The following is a 15,768-nucleotide window of genomic DNA, read 5'->3' on the forward strand; positions in this document are numbered from 1 at the left end:
AAAGCTCAGTGCTGCTCTGTGGAAAGCGATAACCTACACATGGGCGTCATGGGACCTGACTGCAGTTGCCCCCTGTTCATCGGTCCAAGTCAAAAATTTGGACACGTCCAGCTGCAGAGCATCATCCTCTTCAATGTTGTGAACAGACAGAAGTCTTACACTGTATTTTCATCTTTTGTTATAACACTGGGCTGTTTTCAGTGGGAATGGCTGCAGACGCACAGGTCGAACATGTCAGTCAGGAGAGACTCGTGTCGTCTCTGGCCTCTGGTGAGGCTCCGTTGGTGAGACGAACACATCATTAATATCCTGTGCTCTTATGGGACAGTTGTTTTGTGACGTCCCACACGAGGCAGCTGTTCATTTCCTGCTTCATGGTTTGTCTCCCGAACACAGAGCAGCTTTGTTTGTTGTCTTTGTGCTTTGTGCTGCACCTTGTCTTTGATACCAGTTCTATGAAATCCATTTTAACAGCGCGATCATTTATTACACATTACAGAACAATCACTCATTTCAAAGGAAGATGCTGGTCAGAGACAGCTGGAGAAACTGTTTTCTCTCTTTACTCAGCCTGGATAAGTGGACTGAAGGAGCTGGTGGAATATCTGCACAGTATGAGACTGTATAAAAATCTAACTGTCAAAAGAGAATTACTAACAGACAGTCGAGGGGAGAAAAGGCCATTGTAGCATCTAGTCTGCCTAATGCAGCGTGAAGTTTGTGGTATTGGTGGGGGGAAAAAAAAGTGAGCCCCGTCTCTGGGGTGACGTCATGTTAGTCCTGCACGCCTCTACGACAGGCTTTATTAGATTATTAGATTATTTATCAGCTTTATGAGATCTTTGCACAGGCATGCTGCTTGTATGGCTGCATCAACCAGGCCATGTTCACTAACCCTGAGTCTGTGTCAACGGCTGTCAGACAGACAAAGGCTGCGGACTGTTTGACATCATGAACCGGGACCCCCAAAGTACAAAAAAGTGTTTTTGTACTTTTAAGGACTATTATTGATTTAATGCATCTTTATCCATCCATCCATCCATCCATTATCTTCCGCTTATCCGGGGCCGGGTTGCGGGGGGAGCAGTCTGAGCAGGGACGCCCAGACTTCCCTCTCCCCGGACACTTCCTCCAACTCTTCCGGGGGGATCCCGAGGCGTTCCCAGGCCAGCCGAGTGACGTAGTCACCCCAGCGTGTCCTGGGTCTTCCCCGGGGCCTCCTCCCGGTGGGACATGCCTGGAACACCTCCCTAGGGAGGCGTCCAGGGGGCATCCGATAGAGATGCCCGAGCCACCTCAGCTGACTCCTCTCGATGCGGAGGAGCAGCGACTCTACTCTGAGCTCCTCCCGGGTGACAGAGCTCCTCACCCTATCTCTAAGGGAGCGCTCCGCCACCCTGCGGAGGAAACTCATTTCAGCCGCTTGTATCCGGGACCTCGTTCTTTCGGTCATGACCCAAAGTTCATGACCATAGGTGAGGGTAGGAACGTAGATTGACCGGTAAATCGAGAGCTTCGCCTTTCGGCTCAGCTCCTTCTTTACCACGACAGACCGATACAGCGACCGCATTACTGCAGCCGCTGCACCAATCCGCCTGTCAATCTCACGTTCCATCCTTCCCTCACTCGTGAACAGGATCCCAAGATACTTAAACTCCTCCACTTGAGGCAGGAACTCTCCTCCAACCTGAAGGGAGCAAGCCACCTTTTTCCGGTCGAGAACCATGGCCTCGGACTTGGAGGTGCTAACTCTCATCCCAGCTGCTTCACACTCGGCTGCGAACCGCCCCAGCGCATGCTGAAGGTCCTGGCTCGAGGAAGCCAACAAGACAACATCATCCGCGAAAAGCAGAGACGAAATCTGCCGGCCCCCGAACCGAACCCCCTCCGGCCCCTGGCTGCGCCTAGAAATCCTGTCCATAAAAATGATGAACAGAACCGGTGACATAGGGCAGCCCTGCCGGAGTCCAACATGCACTGGGAACAGGTCCGACTTACTGCCGGCAATGCGGACCAAGCTCCTGCTCCGGTTGTACAGGGACTGTACAGCCCTCAACAGAGGGCCTCCAACCCCATACTCCTGGAGCACCTCCCACAGAATGACGCGAGGGACACGGTCGAATGCCTTCTCCAAGTCCACGAAGCACATGTGGACTGTTTGGGCAAACTCCCATGAACCCTCAAGCACCCTGCGGAGGGTATAGAGCTGGTCCAGTGTTCCACGGCCAGGACGAAAACCGCATTGTTCCTCTTGAATCCGGGGTTCGACTATCGGCCGGATTCTCCTCTCCAGTACCCTGGAATAGACTTTACCAGGGAGGCTGAGGAGTGTGATCCCCCGATAGTTGGAACACACCCTCCGGTCCCCCTTTTTAAAAAGAGGGACCACCACCCCAGTCTGCCAGTCCAGAGGCACTGTCCCCGTCTGCCACGCGATGCTGCAGAGGCGTGTCAACCAAGACAGTCCTACAACATCCAGAGACTTGAGGTACTCAGGGCGGATCTCATCCACCCCCGGCGCTCTGCCACCGAGGAGCTTGCGAACTGCCTCAGTGACTTCAGCCCCGGTGATGAATGAATCGACCTCCAAGTCCCCAGTCTCTGCTTCCTCTACGGAAGACATGACAGAGGGATTGAGGAGATCCTCGAAGTATTCCTTCCACCGCCCGACAATATCCCCAGTCGAGGTCAACAGCTCCCCACCTCCACTGTAAACAGTGTTGACAGAAAGCTGCTTCCCCCTCCTGAGGCGCCGAACGGTTTGCCAGAATTTCCTCGAGGCCAACCGGTAGTCCTCCTCCATGGCCTCCCCGAACTCCTCCCAGACCCGAGTTTTTGCTTCTACAACCGCCCGAGCTGCCGCACGCTTGGTCTGCCGGTACCCATCAGCTGCCTCAGGAGTCCTATGAGCCAACCAGGCCCGATAGGACTCCTTCTTCAGCTTGACGGCATCCCTTACTTCCGGTGTCCACCACCGGGTTCGGGGGTTGCCGCCACGACAGGCACCGCCGACTTTACGGCCACAGCTATGGACGGCTGCATCAACAATGGAAGTGGAGAACATGGTCCATTCGGACTCAATGTCTCCAACCTCCCTCGGGATCTGGTTGAAGCTCTCCCGGAGGTGGGAGTTGAAAACTTCCCTGACAGCGGGTTCCGCCAGACGTTCCCAACAGACCCTCACGGTACGTTTGGGTCTGCCAAGTCTGTCCCGCTTCTTCCCCTGCCAGCGAATCCAACTCACCACCAGGTGGTGATCAGTTGACAGCTCAGCCCCTCTCTTTACCCGAGTGTCCAAGACATACCGCCGAAGGTCAGATGATACGACTACAAAGTCGATCATTGACCTCCGGCCTAGGGTGTCCTGGTGCCACGTGCACTGATGGACACCCTTATGCTCGAACATGGTGTTCGTTATGGACAAACTGTGACTAGCACAGAAATCCAATAACAGAACACCACTCGGGTTCAGATCGGGGAGGCCGTTCCTCCCAATCACTCCCCTCCAGGTGTCACTGTCGCTGCCCACGTGAGCATTGAAGTCTCCCAGCAGAACAATGGAGTCCCCGGTTGGAGCACTTTCCAGTACCCCTCCCAGGGACTCCAAGAAGGCCGGGTACTCTACGCTACTGTTCGGCCCGTAGGCCGAAACAATAGTGAGAGACCTATCCCCAACCCGAAGGCGCAGGGAAGCGACCCTCTCGCTCAGCGGGGAGAACTCCAACACATGGCGGCTGAGCTGGGGGGCTATAAGCAAGCCCACACCAGCTCGCCGCCTCTCACCGCGGGCAACTCCAGAGTAGAAGAGAGTCCAGCCTCTCTCAAGGAGTTGGGTTCCCGAGCCCAGACTGTGCGTGGAGGTGAGCCCGACTATCTCTAGCCGGTACCGCTCAACCTCCCGCACTAGCTCAGGCTCTTTCCCCCACAGTGAGGTGACATTCCATGTCCCCATAGCCAGAGTCGTTGTCCAGGATTTGGGTCGTCGGGGCCCCCGCCCACGACTGCTACCCATTCCACATAGCACCGGCCCCTTCTGATCCTTCCTGCGGGTGGTGGGCCTACGGGAAGGCGGGCCCACGTCGCTCCTTCGGGCTGTGCCCGGCCGGGTCCCGTGGGCAAAGACCCGGCCACCAGGCGCTCGCCTGCGAGCCCCAACCCCAGGCCTGGCTCCAGGGCGGGGCCCCGGTGACGCCAATCCGGGCGACGTACGCTTCCTTGCTTTAATTTCTTTCATAAGGGGCTTCTTGAACTGCTCTTAGTCTGACCCGTCACCTAGAACCTGTTTGCCTTGGGAGACCCTACCAGGGGCATTAAGCCCCGGACAACATAGCCTCTAGGATCATTCGGGTACTCAAACTCCTCCACCACGATAAGGTGGCAGTTCAAGGAGGAGCATCTTTATCCTTCACAGCTAAATGCTTAACCTGAACCTTAAAACTGAGTCTGAACCTTGAAACAGCTGACTGAAGTAGTGAGCGCCTGAATGTCCTCAGAACATAGAAATGTCCTCTATACACACTCATATAGATTCACCTGTAGTGTGTGTGCGTGCGTGCGTGCGTGCGTGCGTGCGTGCGTGCGTGCGTGCGTGCGTGCGTGCGTGCGTGCGTGCGTGCGTGCGTGCGTGCGTGCGTGCGTGCGTGTGTGTGTGTGTGTGTGTGTGCGCACGCGCGTGCACACACTCTGCCTCCTCAGCCAGAGATGTGTGAAAAGTGGGTCACAGGTCTGACCCCTTTGTCTCCCCCAGGCAAATGAAAAGTGACAGACACTGACTGTGCATCGCCACTAATTCACTCACACACACACACACACACACACACACACACACACACACACACACCCCTCCACCGCTCTAGGCGCCCACTAATTGCGACATGCCGTTATTAGCGCTGCGCAGGGCCAGCGTCTGTAATTGCAGAACATCGTGGACAAATAATTTGGTAGTTAGTCGGACTGTCGGAGGCCAGGGCAGGGTCACCAGGTCACAGCTCACTGAGGACGAGGGGGACGGAGGGATAGCTGGAGCCAAACTAAACCAAACCAAACCAAACCAAACCAAACCAAACCAAACCAAACCAAACCAAACCAAATGACAGCCTTCTGTTGTTACAAGCTTTAAAGGTGTGTTCCCATAGCCTCACCCTGTTCCTCTTTACTTCAGTCTTCAGCCGTCCTCTAAACGTCCATCATCCGAGTCAAATCTTGTCTGTCAGTCCAATCATTCGGCTGTTTTTTAAGCAGCATCATTGGACACAGAATGGAGCAGGATAACAGCACGGCAGGCTGAGGACAGACTTATCAGTAACTGTAATTTAATTGTATAATTAGGGATAATGTGAAGCGATGTGGGACAGTGGGACCGAGTATCAGAAAGTCACTATACTATTTTTGAACCTCCTCAGCTCCTCTACGGAGCTGTCAGCTGCAGGAGAGATGCTCTGTGGACTGCTGAGACTTTAGAACTGAACTATTTGACTTTCTCCAACTGTGGACATGAGATGCTCTCACTGCAGCTGTCAGTAATCCTTTTTGCATAATTTCACAATATTTTTGCGTAACAAAAAATACTGGTGATGTTGAGTCTTCATAAAAGTGTCAGTGGGAAGGAAAAAGGGCATGACGACTAACGACGCAGACATCCTCTCAGCAGGTTAATCTCTTTCCCACCTTAAATCTTTAAAATGCAGCAGCTACTGATGATGACTGAAGACCTCTGGGTTTTGAGGATGTTTGAGAGTTTGGAAACCAGAGAACTGAGTGACGGCAGTAATTGTGGTTTTTAGAGGAAGCTGAGGAGGACAGACTCGGGCTTCACCTGTGCAGCTCAGTGTGAGCAGAGATAATAGCCTTCATCTGAACCTTCATTAACCAGCTGATGTTTAACTGTTTTATTCTCTTTCCCTCTTCAGGCTTTTGGACCCAAAGAGCCAATGAGACAGAAGACCTGACATTGTGATATCCCCTCCAGACCTGAAGCCCATCGCGTCTTCTCCTCCCTCCATCCCCCTTGCTTGTTCTCCCTGACTCCTGCTGTGGATTAAAGACTTTAATCAGGACTTGAGTGTTTTGTCTCAGTCCAACACTGAGCAAAAACTCCTGATCACAGAGTGCGGCCCAGTCTGAACCCAGCACTGGTTCAGACCGAGTCCAGTCCTGCTGCAGGATGGCAGGTCTATCGTTCTGTTTGGCCGTGATGGCCGCCGCTGTCCTGCTGACCCTCAGAACCGAAGGTAAGCCATTTAAAATTCATCTCACTGCTCTTTCAGTCACTTCAGTGCAGAGCTTGATTGGTGATCTATGATCGATACCTTAAAATGATCCCTGTGTGGGTTTTGTTTTGGAGCACGAGGGCTGTATGCAGAGGTGATGCTACACGTTTTAAAACATCGTTGTGTAGTAAAGCTGAGGCGTCACAGATGATGATGAGGAGCTCAGAGAGGCTGAAACAGGCAGCTTAAGTGACTGACAGACCGGCTACACACATGAGATTTAGGCTCTGATCTAACCAATCAGGTGCAGACAGCTCTGTGACGGCAGCATGCGCCTCCTCCGACTCCCTCATTCCCTCCAGACTCCTCCTCTAACTTCAGGCTGCAGCTCGATGTTGAAGCTCAAGCGTCTCATTAGACCTGATGAATTACAGCTCACATCGTGGTCACCGTCACATTAAAGTAGAAGCCACCATCAGAGCTCAGAGGCCCTCAGTCACTGACGGCCTCCATCAGTTCTCCTCCGGATGTTTGGGCTCTGCTTTTCTTTGCGAGTTACTCATTAAGCCTTTAGTTTGTTCTCAGTCAGATAAGCAGTTCATTCAGACAGGCATTAACATGAGAAGTTATGCAGCCCCTCCTCTGTAATCAGCACCCCCTCCCTGAACTCACAGATCAGTATCAGGAGCCTTTTGTTGAAGCTGTGATTGTCATTTGGCTGATAATGGAGAGACTTTAGGAACAAACTAGAACATCAGATGGAGAACACTCCGATGACCGGACAGTGTTTGAGAAGCTGCTGGCTGCAACTAGTGGATTTATTGTCTGTTTAAGATTGAAATAAAAGCAGCGTGACAGGAAGTTTTAGGCTGAAAGCAGAAGAACTGACAGTTTCCGGTGAGTCCAGCAGCGTCTGACTGAGCTGCACAGCAAATAAGATCCAATGAAATGAAGTGATTGAAGGAACTTATTGTTTGTGTGGATCCTCAACATTGACTGCTTGATTAATGAATGGAAACTGCTCTGTTTGAGTCTTTCATGTGAAATATTTTCTGGTTGCAGCTTCTTCGTAGTGAAGATTTGCTGCTGTATCACTACCAACTGAGTATTCTTGCATTTTGAGCTGTGACTCAGACAAATTTTCTGACATTTTAGTGATAAACTGACCACTCAAGGCCACATTAACAAAAATAATCTTAAGTTTGCAGCCTTACCTTCAACCCAACAACACTGACAACATTTAAGACATGAAATATTCCACAGAAAAAGATCATTTGAACAAAAACTGAGTGCTCTGCACATTAAAATCCTTCCATATCTGAATCGTATGTTGTATGACTTGTATGACAAAGAGCCCAAATGGGGAAATAAGTGTGTTTTCAGATGTTGTCAGTGAAGTGTGTGTGTGGGTGTGTTCAGTCATAAATCTGCAGCTCTGAACATGAGAAAAGTCACCTTCTGACCTGTCAATCACTGGCCTACAAACACACACAAAGCAGGCTGATAAGAGCAGGGCGGCGTTCAGCCGAGTGTTACTGACTGTGATTGACTCAGACCCTGTGATAACACACACACACACACACACACACACACACACACACACACACACACACACACACACACACACACGCTGTAATCTGAGGCGGAAAAGGAGGGGCTCTCTGTCGTCTTATCAAACTATTTTTCCACTTGTTTCTTCACATCTTCACCTCCGTCTGTTGACTTTGGCTCCGGGTCTGCTGTTTGAAATCAGCTTGTGTGCCAGTGAGTGTGTGAACCCTGAAAAGCTTCAGCGCTGACGGGACTGAATCAGCGTGTTTTCACATGAAGGTCTGAATGCTGCAGCAGAGCTTTTACTCACCTGACCAACAGAAAGATGTCCGCTGAAGATAAGTTCAGTGGAATCAGGTCAATGCAGCAGCATCTTAATGACATCATACAGTCTGAAACATGGAGGAAAACAGGGAACAGATGAACGTTAGATTTCATGTTAAACGTTCAGCACTGCATCAGAATGATGGCATCATGGATTAAAACACCTTTTTTCCATTTTGGTCTGACAAAATGACTGAACTACACAGTGAAGAGTACACATGTGGCAGCGGTGTGGATCATGTTGCTCTCAGCTGACCATCTGCGTGAAACACTTTGAGGAAACTTTCCCCTCGAGGTGAAGAGGAAACTTCCTGTACGGTGTGAAGAAAAGCTTCAGGCTGTGAAGGCGCACAGACCAACAGAGCCGAGCTTCAGACCACATTTGCGTGACATGAGATACGAGGTTTCCACTATCGGCAGCAGTATCGGCCCTCAGAAGCTCTCGGCCCGTCCCCTCCAGCAGCCCTCCCTGCAGGAAGCTGTTGAACTGATTGTTGCCGCTCTCACTTCCTCTCTGCACATTAACCGTTTCCTGTATGGCACTGTACGAGCTGTCAGTGGCGCTAAACGCTCCAAACAGCCATTGTTCTCCGGAAATATCCGTCAGTCCCCCTGGAGACATATTCACCCTTTGAAACAGTGTTTATTTCCCGTCTCTGGAGTTTTTCTGCCGCAGTGAATGAAGACAGAGTGGACAGAGGCTGATTTCACTCTCCAAACAGGAGCTTGGCGTTTTATATTGTGACATATCTTCGGTTTTCTGCTGGAGTAGAACAGATCAGCTGGTGGAAAACGTCCTTTAAACGTGTTCATGTCCGTCCGTGTCGGTGAAGACGGTCAGCGGGACGTGTTGACGTGTTGTAGACAGTGATCGTATTGTTCTGATATAAACTGAACTGTCAACGGGACGTCACCTGAGGGGGGTTTACTTCCCAGCTCAGCTCTGTCGTCTCGTCGCTTTGAGGTTTTAATGAGCGTTGGACGGTAATTACCTCACTGGGGATGGTTCGGCGGACTGTCGTCACCACGGCGACACAGGGTCAGCCGAATAAACATCTCGGGGAGGAAGTGGAGAGAGGAGAGATGGTGTTTGTCGGCGCTGCTTTAATGAAAAGGGTTGTGGTTGTAAAAGTGGAAAACAAAGAGGAGCAGACCTGGATGGAGACGTACTGCAGTGACAGGAAGGACGTTCAGATTTAAACTTTTATTTTTGTTTCTCATGTGCAGACTAATCCCTTCAAAATAAAACCATGACGTGAGTGAGACAGTTCAGTGCTGCTACCAAGCCTGATGATCCAGTTTCTGCAGCAGAAACAGAATCATGAGAATCGTCTAAACTAACCTGAAATTACTCTGCAGCTGTGGATATAATCAGACTGTTTTTCCTCTCCTACTCAATCTCTTAAGTGTTTGACAGCATGACAAAGACAGCGTTTGAGTTGTCTGTGACAGATAATCGCCAGGTCGTGGAGTGACTGCTGAGGGGCGGAGAGGTGACAGGAGTGGTGCAGGATGTCGTATCAGGAGGTGGATTTGACAAGCTGAGGTTGAGCTCAGGATGCGTCGTCCTCTCCTGTCGACCTGCAGAAGTGATGACGGCTCGTAACAGGAGAAAACCAGCTTCTCCTCTCTGGATGTCGGCTGTGAGGCCTCAGTGCAGCAAACACACACTGAAGGTCTTTCAGTTCAGGGGGAAGCAGCGCTGCAGCTAAGAGGCTGATCTTTCCTCCTGGAGACAACACCACCAGAGATGTTGGTCAGTAAATGACTCCTCAGCGTGTATCTGAGCTGCCTGTTTGGGTTCATTTACACAAAGAGATCGCGAGCAGATTCTGAATCAGATCCTGACACTGAGGCTGGAACCGGACTCGTGATTCCCACTGCTGACGTACTGTGTGTTCACTGGGAGGCGTTTGGCTTTAATCATGTTATCCTGAGTTAAAAGGCTTTTTGTTCCTGTGACCTTTCGGCTTCAGGATGCAGTTTGTCCTGCTCTCTTTTCCTCTTCATTTCGTACACTCGCTCTTCATCTCTTCCTCTCCTCGTCCCTGCAGCAGAGGGAGGTGGCACTGATCCTTCTCTCTGGGTTTCACTGTGGTTGAATCTGGCCTGTCCTCTTCATCCTCCCTCCTCTTCATCCTCCCTCCTCTTCACTGTTGTCTGTCTGTTTGGAGCAGCAGGCGTTATTAAGGAGTTGTTGGTGATTCCCTGCAGACTTCATTGGAGCCACAGAGATGTTTATCACCCAGTTCATTTAACAATACGTTATTTTTATTTTTTCCCCCCGAGACAGTCGAGTTTGAAAACACAAATACCAAAAAGCCACAAAAAAACAACCACACGGTCACATTTAAAATGATTATATTCAATCATCTGATTGTAGCATCAGTAGCATTCAGTTCTGTCCAGTGTTTGCTTGTAAAATTGAAAATTGAATTCGTCGTCTCCGTTCATTTTAGTTTGTTCCAGCAGCCTGAAGTCACTCAGTATTCACACATCACTAGTTTGTTTAACCATGCCTCGTGCACCAGGCGGGTGGAGTTTACCTTCTAGGCACAGTTCAGTCGATAACGCTGACTTTCAGATAATGGTCGAGGTGGCTCTCCGTCGTACACGCTGCAGGTTAACGGTGCAGCTGGGACGAAGCAGGAAGTAAAACAAGCGCTCTCGAAAGCACAACTGTTCAGTTTACTGTCACTTACGAGGAGGATGAGCAGCAAATCTTCACACCTGAGAAGCCAAAACCATGAAGTCTTTTGCTGCTTTGAATATAAAATCTAATATAAAGTACTTTCAGCTGTCAGAGGAATGCAGTGGAGTACAAGTACAAAGTAGCATGAAAGCGAAAAGCGACTGAGTAAGATACCTCAGACGTATACTGAAGTACAGTTGTGGAGTAAATGTGATGTTTTGACTGCTGGTCACACACGGGAAGGAGTTTTCTCACATTTTACAAACCAAACACTCGATAAATGATATGAGAAACACTTTGAAACCATAAAATACTTCTGACACATTAATGCTAAGTAATGATAATGCAATGATATAGTAATAGTATTATAATAACAGGCATCCATGTGTTCTCTGTGTACTTTTACTTTGAATGCTTTAAGTACATTTTCAACCCAGTGTTTGTTCTCCATCTTTTTCTTCTTTTGCACATTTTATTCGTCTTTGTCTCGTCGCGGCTGTCAGCAGAGTTCGATCATATCTTCTTTATTACTCTGCATATTTGCAGTCTGTGAGTCATTGTTGACTAACTCACAGTCGTAAAGTTTCTCTGCGTGAGAGCGGAGCAGCTAACTTTGCGTCTGCAGACCACAGCGACTGGGACATGGCAGAAGCTAAAACAAGCGCTCTCCAGTCTGCTTCGACCAGCAGCTCGCCCACATTCCTTCCTCCATACGTTCATTTCCTCTGCTTCGATGAAGTCCTTCTATTTAATGACACACTTTGTTCTGATGGGATCGCTGTACTGCTGTCATTTTCTGAAGTATATTTCATTATTTTCATTAGCAATTCTTTGGAATGTTGAAATGTCCAGAATGTGAGACACATCAATGTCCTCAGATTTTGTCCAAAACCAGAAGTTATTAAGTTTGCGAAGACGTGACAAAGATTTGAGAAGCAAACGATGGATTATGAGAATAGTTGATTATCATTCTTGTCATTGACTAATTGTTTCAGCTGTATTGATCAGTCTGCTGAGCGCTATCCTCTTAAATCCTCTGCGTGGGAGCAGAGCGGCTGACTTTACGTCTCAGCCTCACGTCCGTCCAGCTCGTCCAATGTTTGAGCAGAGAAGACGGCAGATCAGAGCATTTCATCAGGCGGCTGCTGCTGCTGCTGCATGTAAATAAACAGTCGGTCTGCAGCAGCGCTGTGACTTTAAGAGCACATGGAGAGTCTCTGATTACCCAGCGTGCTCTCTGCCAGACCTCAGTCTCCACTCTGACTGCCGGCACAATTAAGCACACATGTGGATGGAGACGCACACACACTCAGAAACAGAGCAGCCATTTCCAGCTTCAACACACCCACCATCCCTCCACTTCCTCTTCCTCCTCCTCGCTCAAGTCAGTCAGAACTTTGCAGCCAATCAGAGCTGCCCTGACCCAAGAAGGAGGCGGTCTTTCAGGTCTAGACGGCGATGACATCATTGCACAGTGTTTTTTATTTTTCGGTTTCTTCAGTTTAAATGTGAAAACATTCCTGTCCAGATTAATCTCCTCTGACTGCACTCAGGGAGGTCAGAGGTCAGCGGGAGCAGAGCACCAATCAGCACTGTACATGTCATCCAACATGGAGCTTTAATCTGAGGAAATAACTGCTGTCAAACTGTTTTGTAACAGCACCGAACGCTAAACGTAGTTCAGTTCACGCGCTCAGAGCGTCAGCGAGGTTTTTAATGTGCCGACTCAGCTCAGTGTGAGGCAGATGTCATCAGCTCGTCAAAGCCTCTCTCCTCTTTTTCCTGCGTTCGTCCGTCAAACATGAGTCAGCGTCTGCGTTCCGGTCTGCACAGTCACAGGAGATGTCTGTCTGATTCTCCGCTGAGACGCCGAGCTCCGTCTCTGAACCTCAGGACCTGCTTTACAGAAGACACGACGTCTGCGGCGGCCGCGGAGGGACGGGCAGGTCGTTCATGTCCAGACATGACAGCAAGCCGTCTGCTCTCACTCTGAGGAGGGAGAGGAGCAGCAGGAGGCAGAGCGATGGAGGGATTAAGACTTCTCCTCCCTGTCTCACCTCCTTATCTGTTCTTTCATGATCAGTTGATTGACAGAAAATAGATCAATTGCTTTGAAACAGCAGACTGAATATCTCGTCTGCTGGTTGGATGAAACACTTGAAGGCGATGAATCTGAAAAGAAGCTGAAAATGAGAAAATGTCACAGGAAGGAACGAAGGTGTTGATCATTAACGAGGCTCGTTAATGAATCAGATAATAATCACATCCAGGTACGATCAAAGATGGATGACTGAGCTGAGCTCATGATTAAAGAAGACGTTTAAGAGGACAGTTCAGGTGTGGTGGAGGACGGTTCAGTTACCTGGAGTCATGTTCACCTGCCTGCTGTGACCTCTGACCCCTGATCTCATCACTTTGGGTTACTTGTAATGTTTCTGAAGTAGAATCAAAGTTTCTCAGTGAAGATGATGAAGGTGCTCGCTCACAGTTGGTGCAGTGAACCTCCATCAGTATAAATAACCTGTGGTCCTTATATGGAGCTTCGTCACGTCCTCCTCCTCCTCCCTGGCTGTTGTTCTGCTGATAGAGGAGGAATGTTTCACCTCCAGGAGGAGTCACTCTGATAAGTCCGTTCTCCAGACTCTGTCCCAGCTCCCGGACCTCAGATTGGACATAGAGTATTGATCAGCAGCTGATCGCTCTGATTCGTGTCGTTCTTCGACACTTGCGTCACGCTGAGCTGCAGATCATCACACTTCTGTTGAATCTTGTTCTCAGTCAGTTTGTGTTCCTCCGTCCAGCTGCAGGTCAGAACCCGGACCACGTCCTGCAGGGGACGGGGGTGAAACCTGAGGCTCGGCGGCCTGGCGAGGACTCGACCATCGCGCCCGAGGACGCCGCCCGTTTCCTCAGCTGCTACTGCTCCGGACACTGTCCTGAGGACGCCACAAACAACACCTGCCAGTGAGTAGAGACACAACACAGTGAATGTTTCTGAGCCCTGAAGACACGCAGCCACTCAGAAACAAGACGATGGAACAGAGGACAGTTGATGATCAGCTTCAGAAAGCTCAGATCATTGTTATTGATCCGTGTGTGTGTGCATGTGTCTGTCTCCGTCTCCCCTCAGGACCAACGGTCAGTGCTTCGCCATCATCGAGGAGGATGAGCACGGTGAAGCCATCCTCACCTCCGGCTGCATGAAGTATGAAGGCTCACACTTCCAGTGCAAGGTACACTCACACACACTCACACTCACACACACACACACACACACACACACACACACACACACACACACACACACACACACACACACACACACTGAAGTGTACGTTCATAGACAGTGAGACGTCTGTTTTATGAAGGCTCAGGTTTATGATATCCGTCAGTAGAGGTTGTTTATGTGCAGGCTTCGTGTGTGCAGCTGAGCTGATTTACCTGAGTGCAGCTTGTTTTCTGTACCTTGGTGCAGCGAAGTGGAAATGAATTATAGGAGCCGTTTGATTTATGGCTGCAGGCGGTGACGTCATCACTGCTTAACGGCTGGGTTTCCCTGCTGCTGTGAGGACCTCGTTTTAAAAACTTGCTAATGTTGGTCACGTCAGCGCTCCGTGAGAACAGGCTCTGTATTTAAATGGTGGATCAGACTCAGGCCTGATCTGAAGAGCGTCAGCTGCTCAGGTGAGGCTCATTGATTCATTGTGTGGTCGGTCTCATTGACAGGACTCTCCCAAAGCTCAGACCAGGAGGACCATCGAGTGCTGCAACACCGACTTCTGCAACAGAGACCTGCAGCCCACCCTCCCCCCTCAGGCCCCTACTGGTAACATTTACGCTCACCTGGCCGAGTGATTCAGGTGTTTACCAGCTGAATGTAAACCTGAGTTAACGCAGTCTTTTCTTTTCTCTGGATGTTTCCAGAAGGCAGCCCCCACTGGCTGGCCTTCCTCATCTCCATGACGGTCTGCTGCTGCACTCTGATCTGTGTCACCGTGGTCTGTTACTACAGGTAGGACATCACCTGTATCTGTGGGTGACCTGCTAACAGCTGACTCAGCTGACTGAGACAAAATGTTCTGTCATGTGACCTTTAATGAAGCAGATGATTGGACCACAGCACAAACCTGTTGTCTCTCAGGCAGAAGTGACTGTTGGGTTTAATCCAGCAGATTAAACTGTCTGTTATTCGAGGTTTAGAAGTGTGTGTGTGTGTGTGTGTGTGTGTGTGTGTGTGTGTGTGTGTGTGTGTGTGTGTGTGTGTGTGTGTGTGTGTGTGTGTGTGTGTGTGTGTGTGTGTGTGTGTGTGTTTTCAGGTATAAGTGGCAGAGTGAGCGTCAGCGGTATCATAAGGATCTGGAGCAGGAAGTCTTCATCCCTGCTGGGGAGTCGCTCAAAGACCTGATCCACCAATCACAGAGCTCCGGCAGCGGCTCTGGGCTCCCCCTGCTGGTAAGATCTGCACTGACTCAGTTTGAGTTGAATCAGCGGTTTAACCTCCTGTCTCTCCTCTTCATCCACACTGTTCGTCTTCCTTTCTCGGCCGCTCAGGTACAGCGGACCATCGCCAAGCAGATCCAGATGGTGCGTCAGATCGGTAAAGGCCGGTACGGCGAGGTGTGGCTGGGCCGCTGGAGGGGCGAGAAGGTGGCCGTCAAAGTCTTCTTCACCCGAGAGGAGGCCAGCTGGTTCAGAGAGACGGAGATCTACCAGACCGTCCTGATGAGACACGAGAACATCCTCGGTACGACCGCTCTCTCATACCACAGGTTCTGTAAGAGCAGAGGAGATCGAAGGAAAGTCAGTCAGGAGATCGAACATGAAGACTTCTCTGTTTTTGTTACTATGTTGGCCCAAATAAGACGACGAAAAGAGAGAATTTGTCATGAGACAGACAGAAACTTTGGAAGATGTCTGTTCACATCAGGGACATCTTGTCCTCCATCTAAGACGCTGAAGGCACATTATTGAGTGATCCTTTAATTTTACGCT

At 50.0% G+C, this 15,768-nt stretch overlaps 1 protein-coding gene across 2 annotated transcripts in view; it reads left to right on the forward strand.

Annotated features, from left to right (window-relative positions):
• Window positions 1-15,768, forward strand: part of bmpr1aa (bone morphogenetic protein receptor, type IAa) — a 47,045-nt gene that overhangs the window by 26,220 nt on the left and 5,057 nt on the right. The window contains exons 3-9 of one of the 2 annotated variants that reach the window (XM_070977823.1): window positions 5,910-6,230; window positions 13,578-13,740; window positions 13,907-14,009; window positions 14,503-14,602; window positions 14,701-14,788; window positions 15,093-15,228; window positions 15,328-15,520. In XM_070977823.1, the coding sequence (XP_070833924.1) occupies window positions 6,164-6,230; window positions 13,578-13,740; window positions 13,907-14,009; window positions 14,503-14,602; window positions 14,701-14,788; window positions 15,093-15,228; window positions 15,328-15,520 (850 nt within the window). In that variant the 5' untranslated portion in view covers window positions 5,910-6,163. The remainder of the gene's footprint in view (window positions 1-5,909; window positions 6,231-13,577; window positions 13,741-13,906; window positions 14,010-14,502; window positions 14,603-14,700; window positions 14,789-15,092; window positions 15,229-15,327; window positions 15,521-15,768) is intronic. The other variant, XM_070977824.1, reaches the window with a different exon arrangement.

This window comes from Chaetodon trifascialis, chromosome 13 (assembly GCF_039877785.1).
Source record: "Chaetodon trifascialis isolate fChaTrf1 chromosome 13, fChaTrf1.hap1, whole genome shotgun sequence".
NCBI lineage: Eukaryota > Metazoa > Chordata > Actinopteri > Chaetodontiformes > Chaetodontidae > Chaetodon > Chaetodon trifascialis.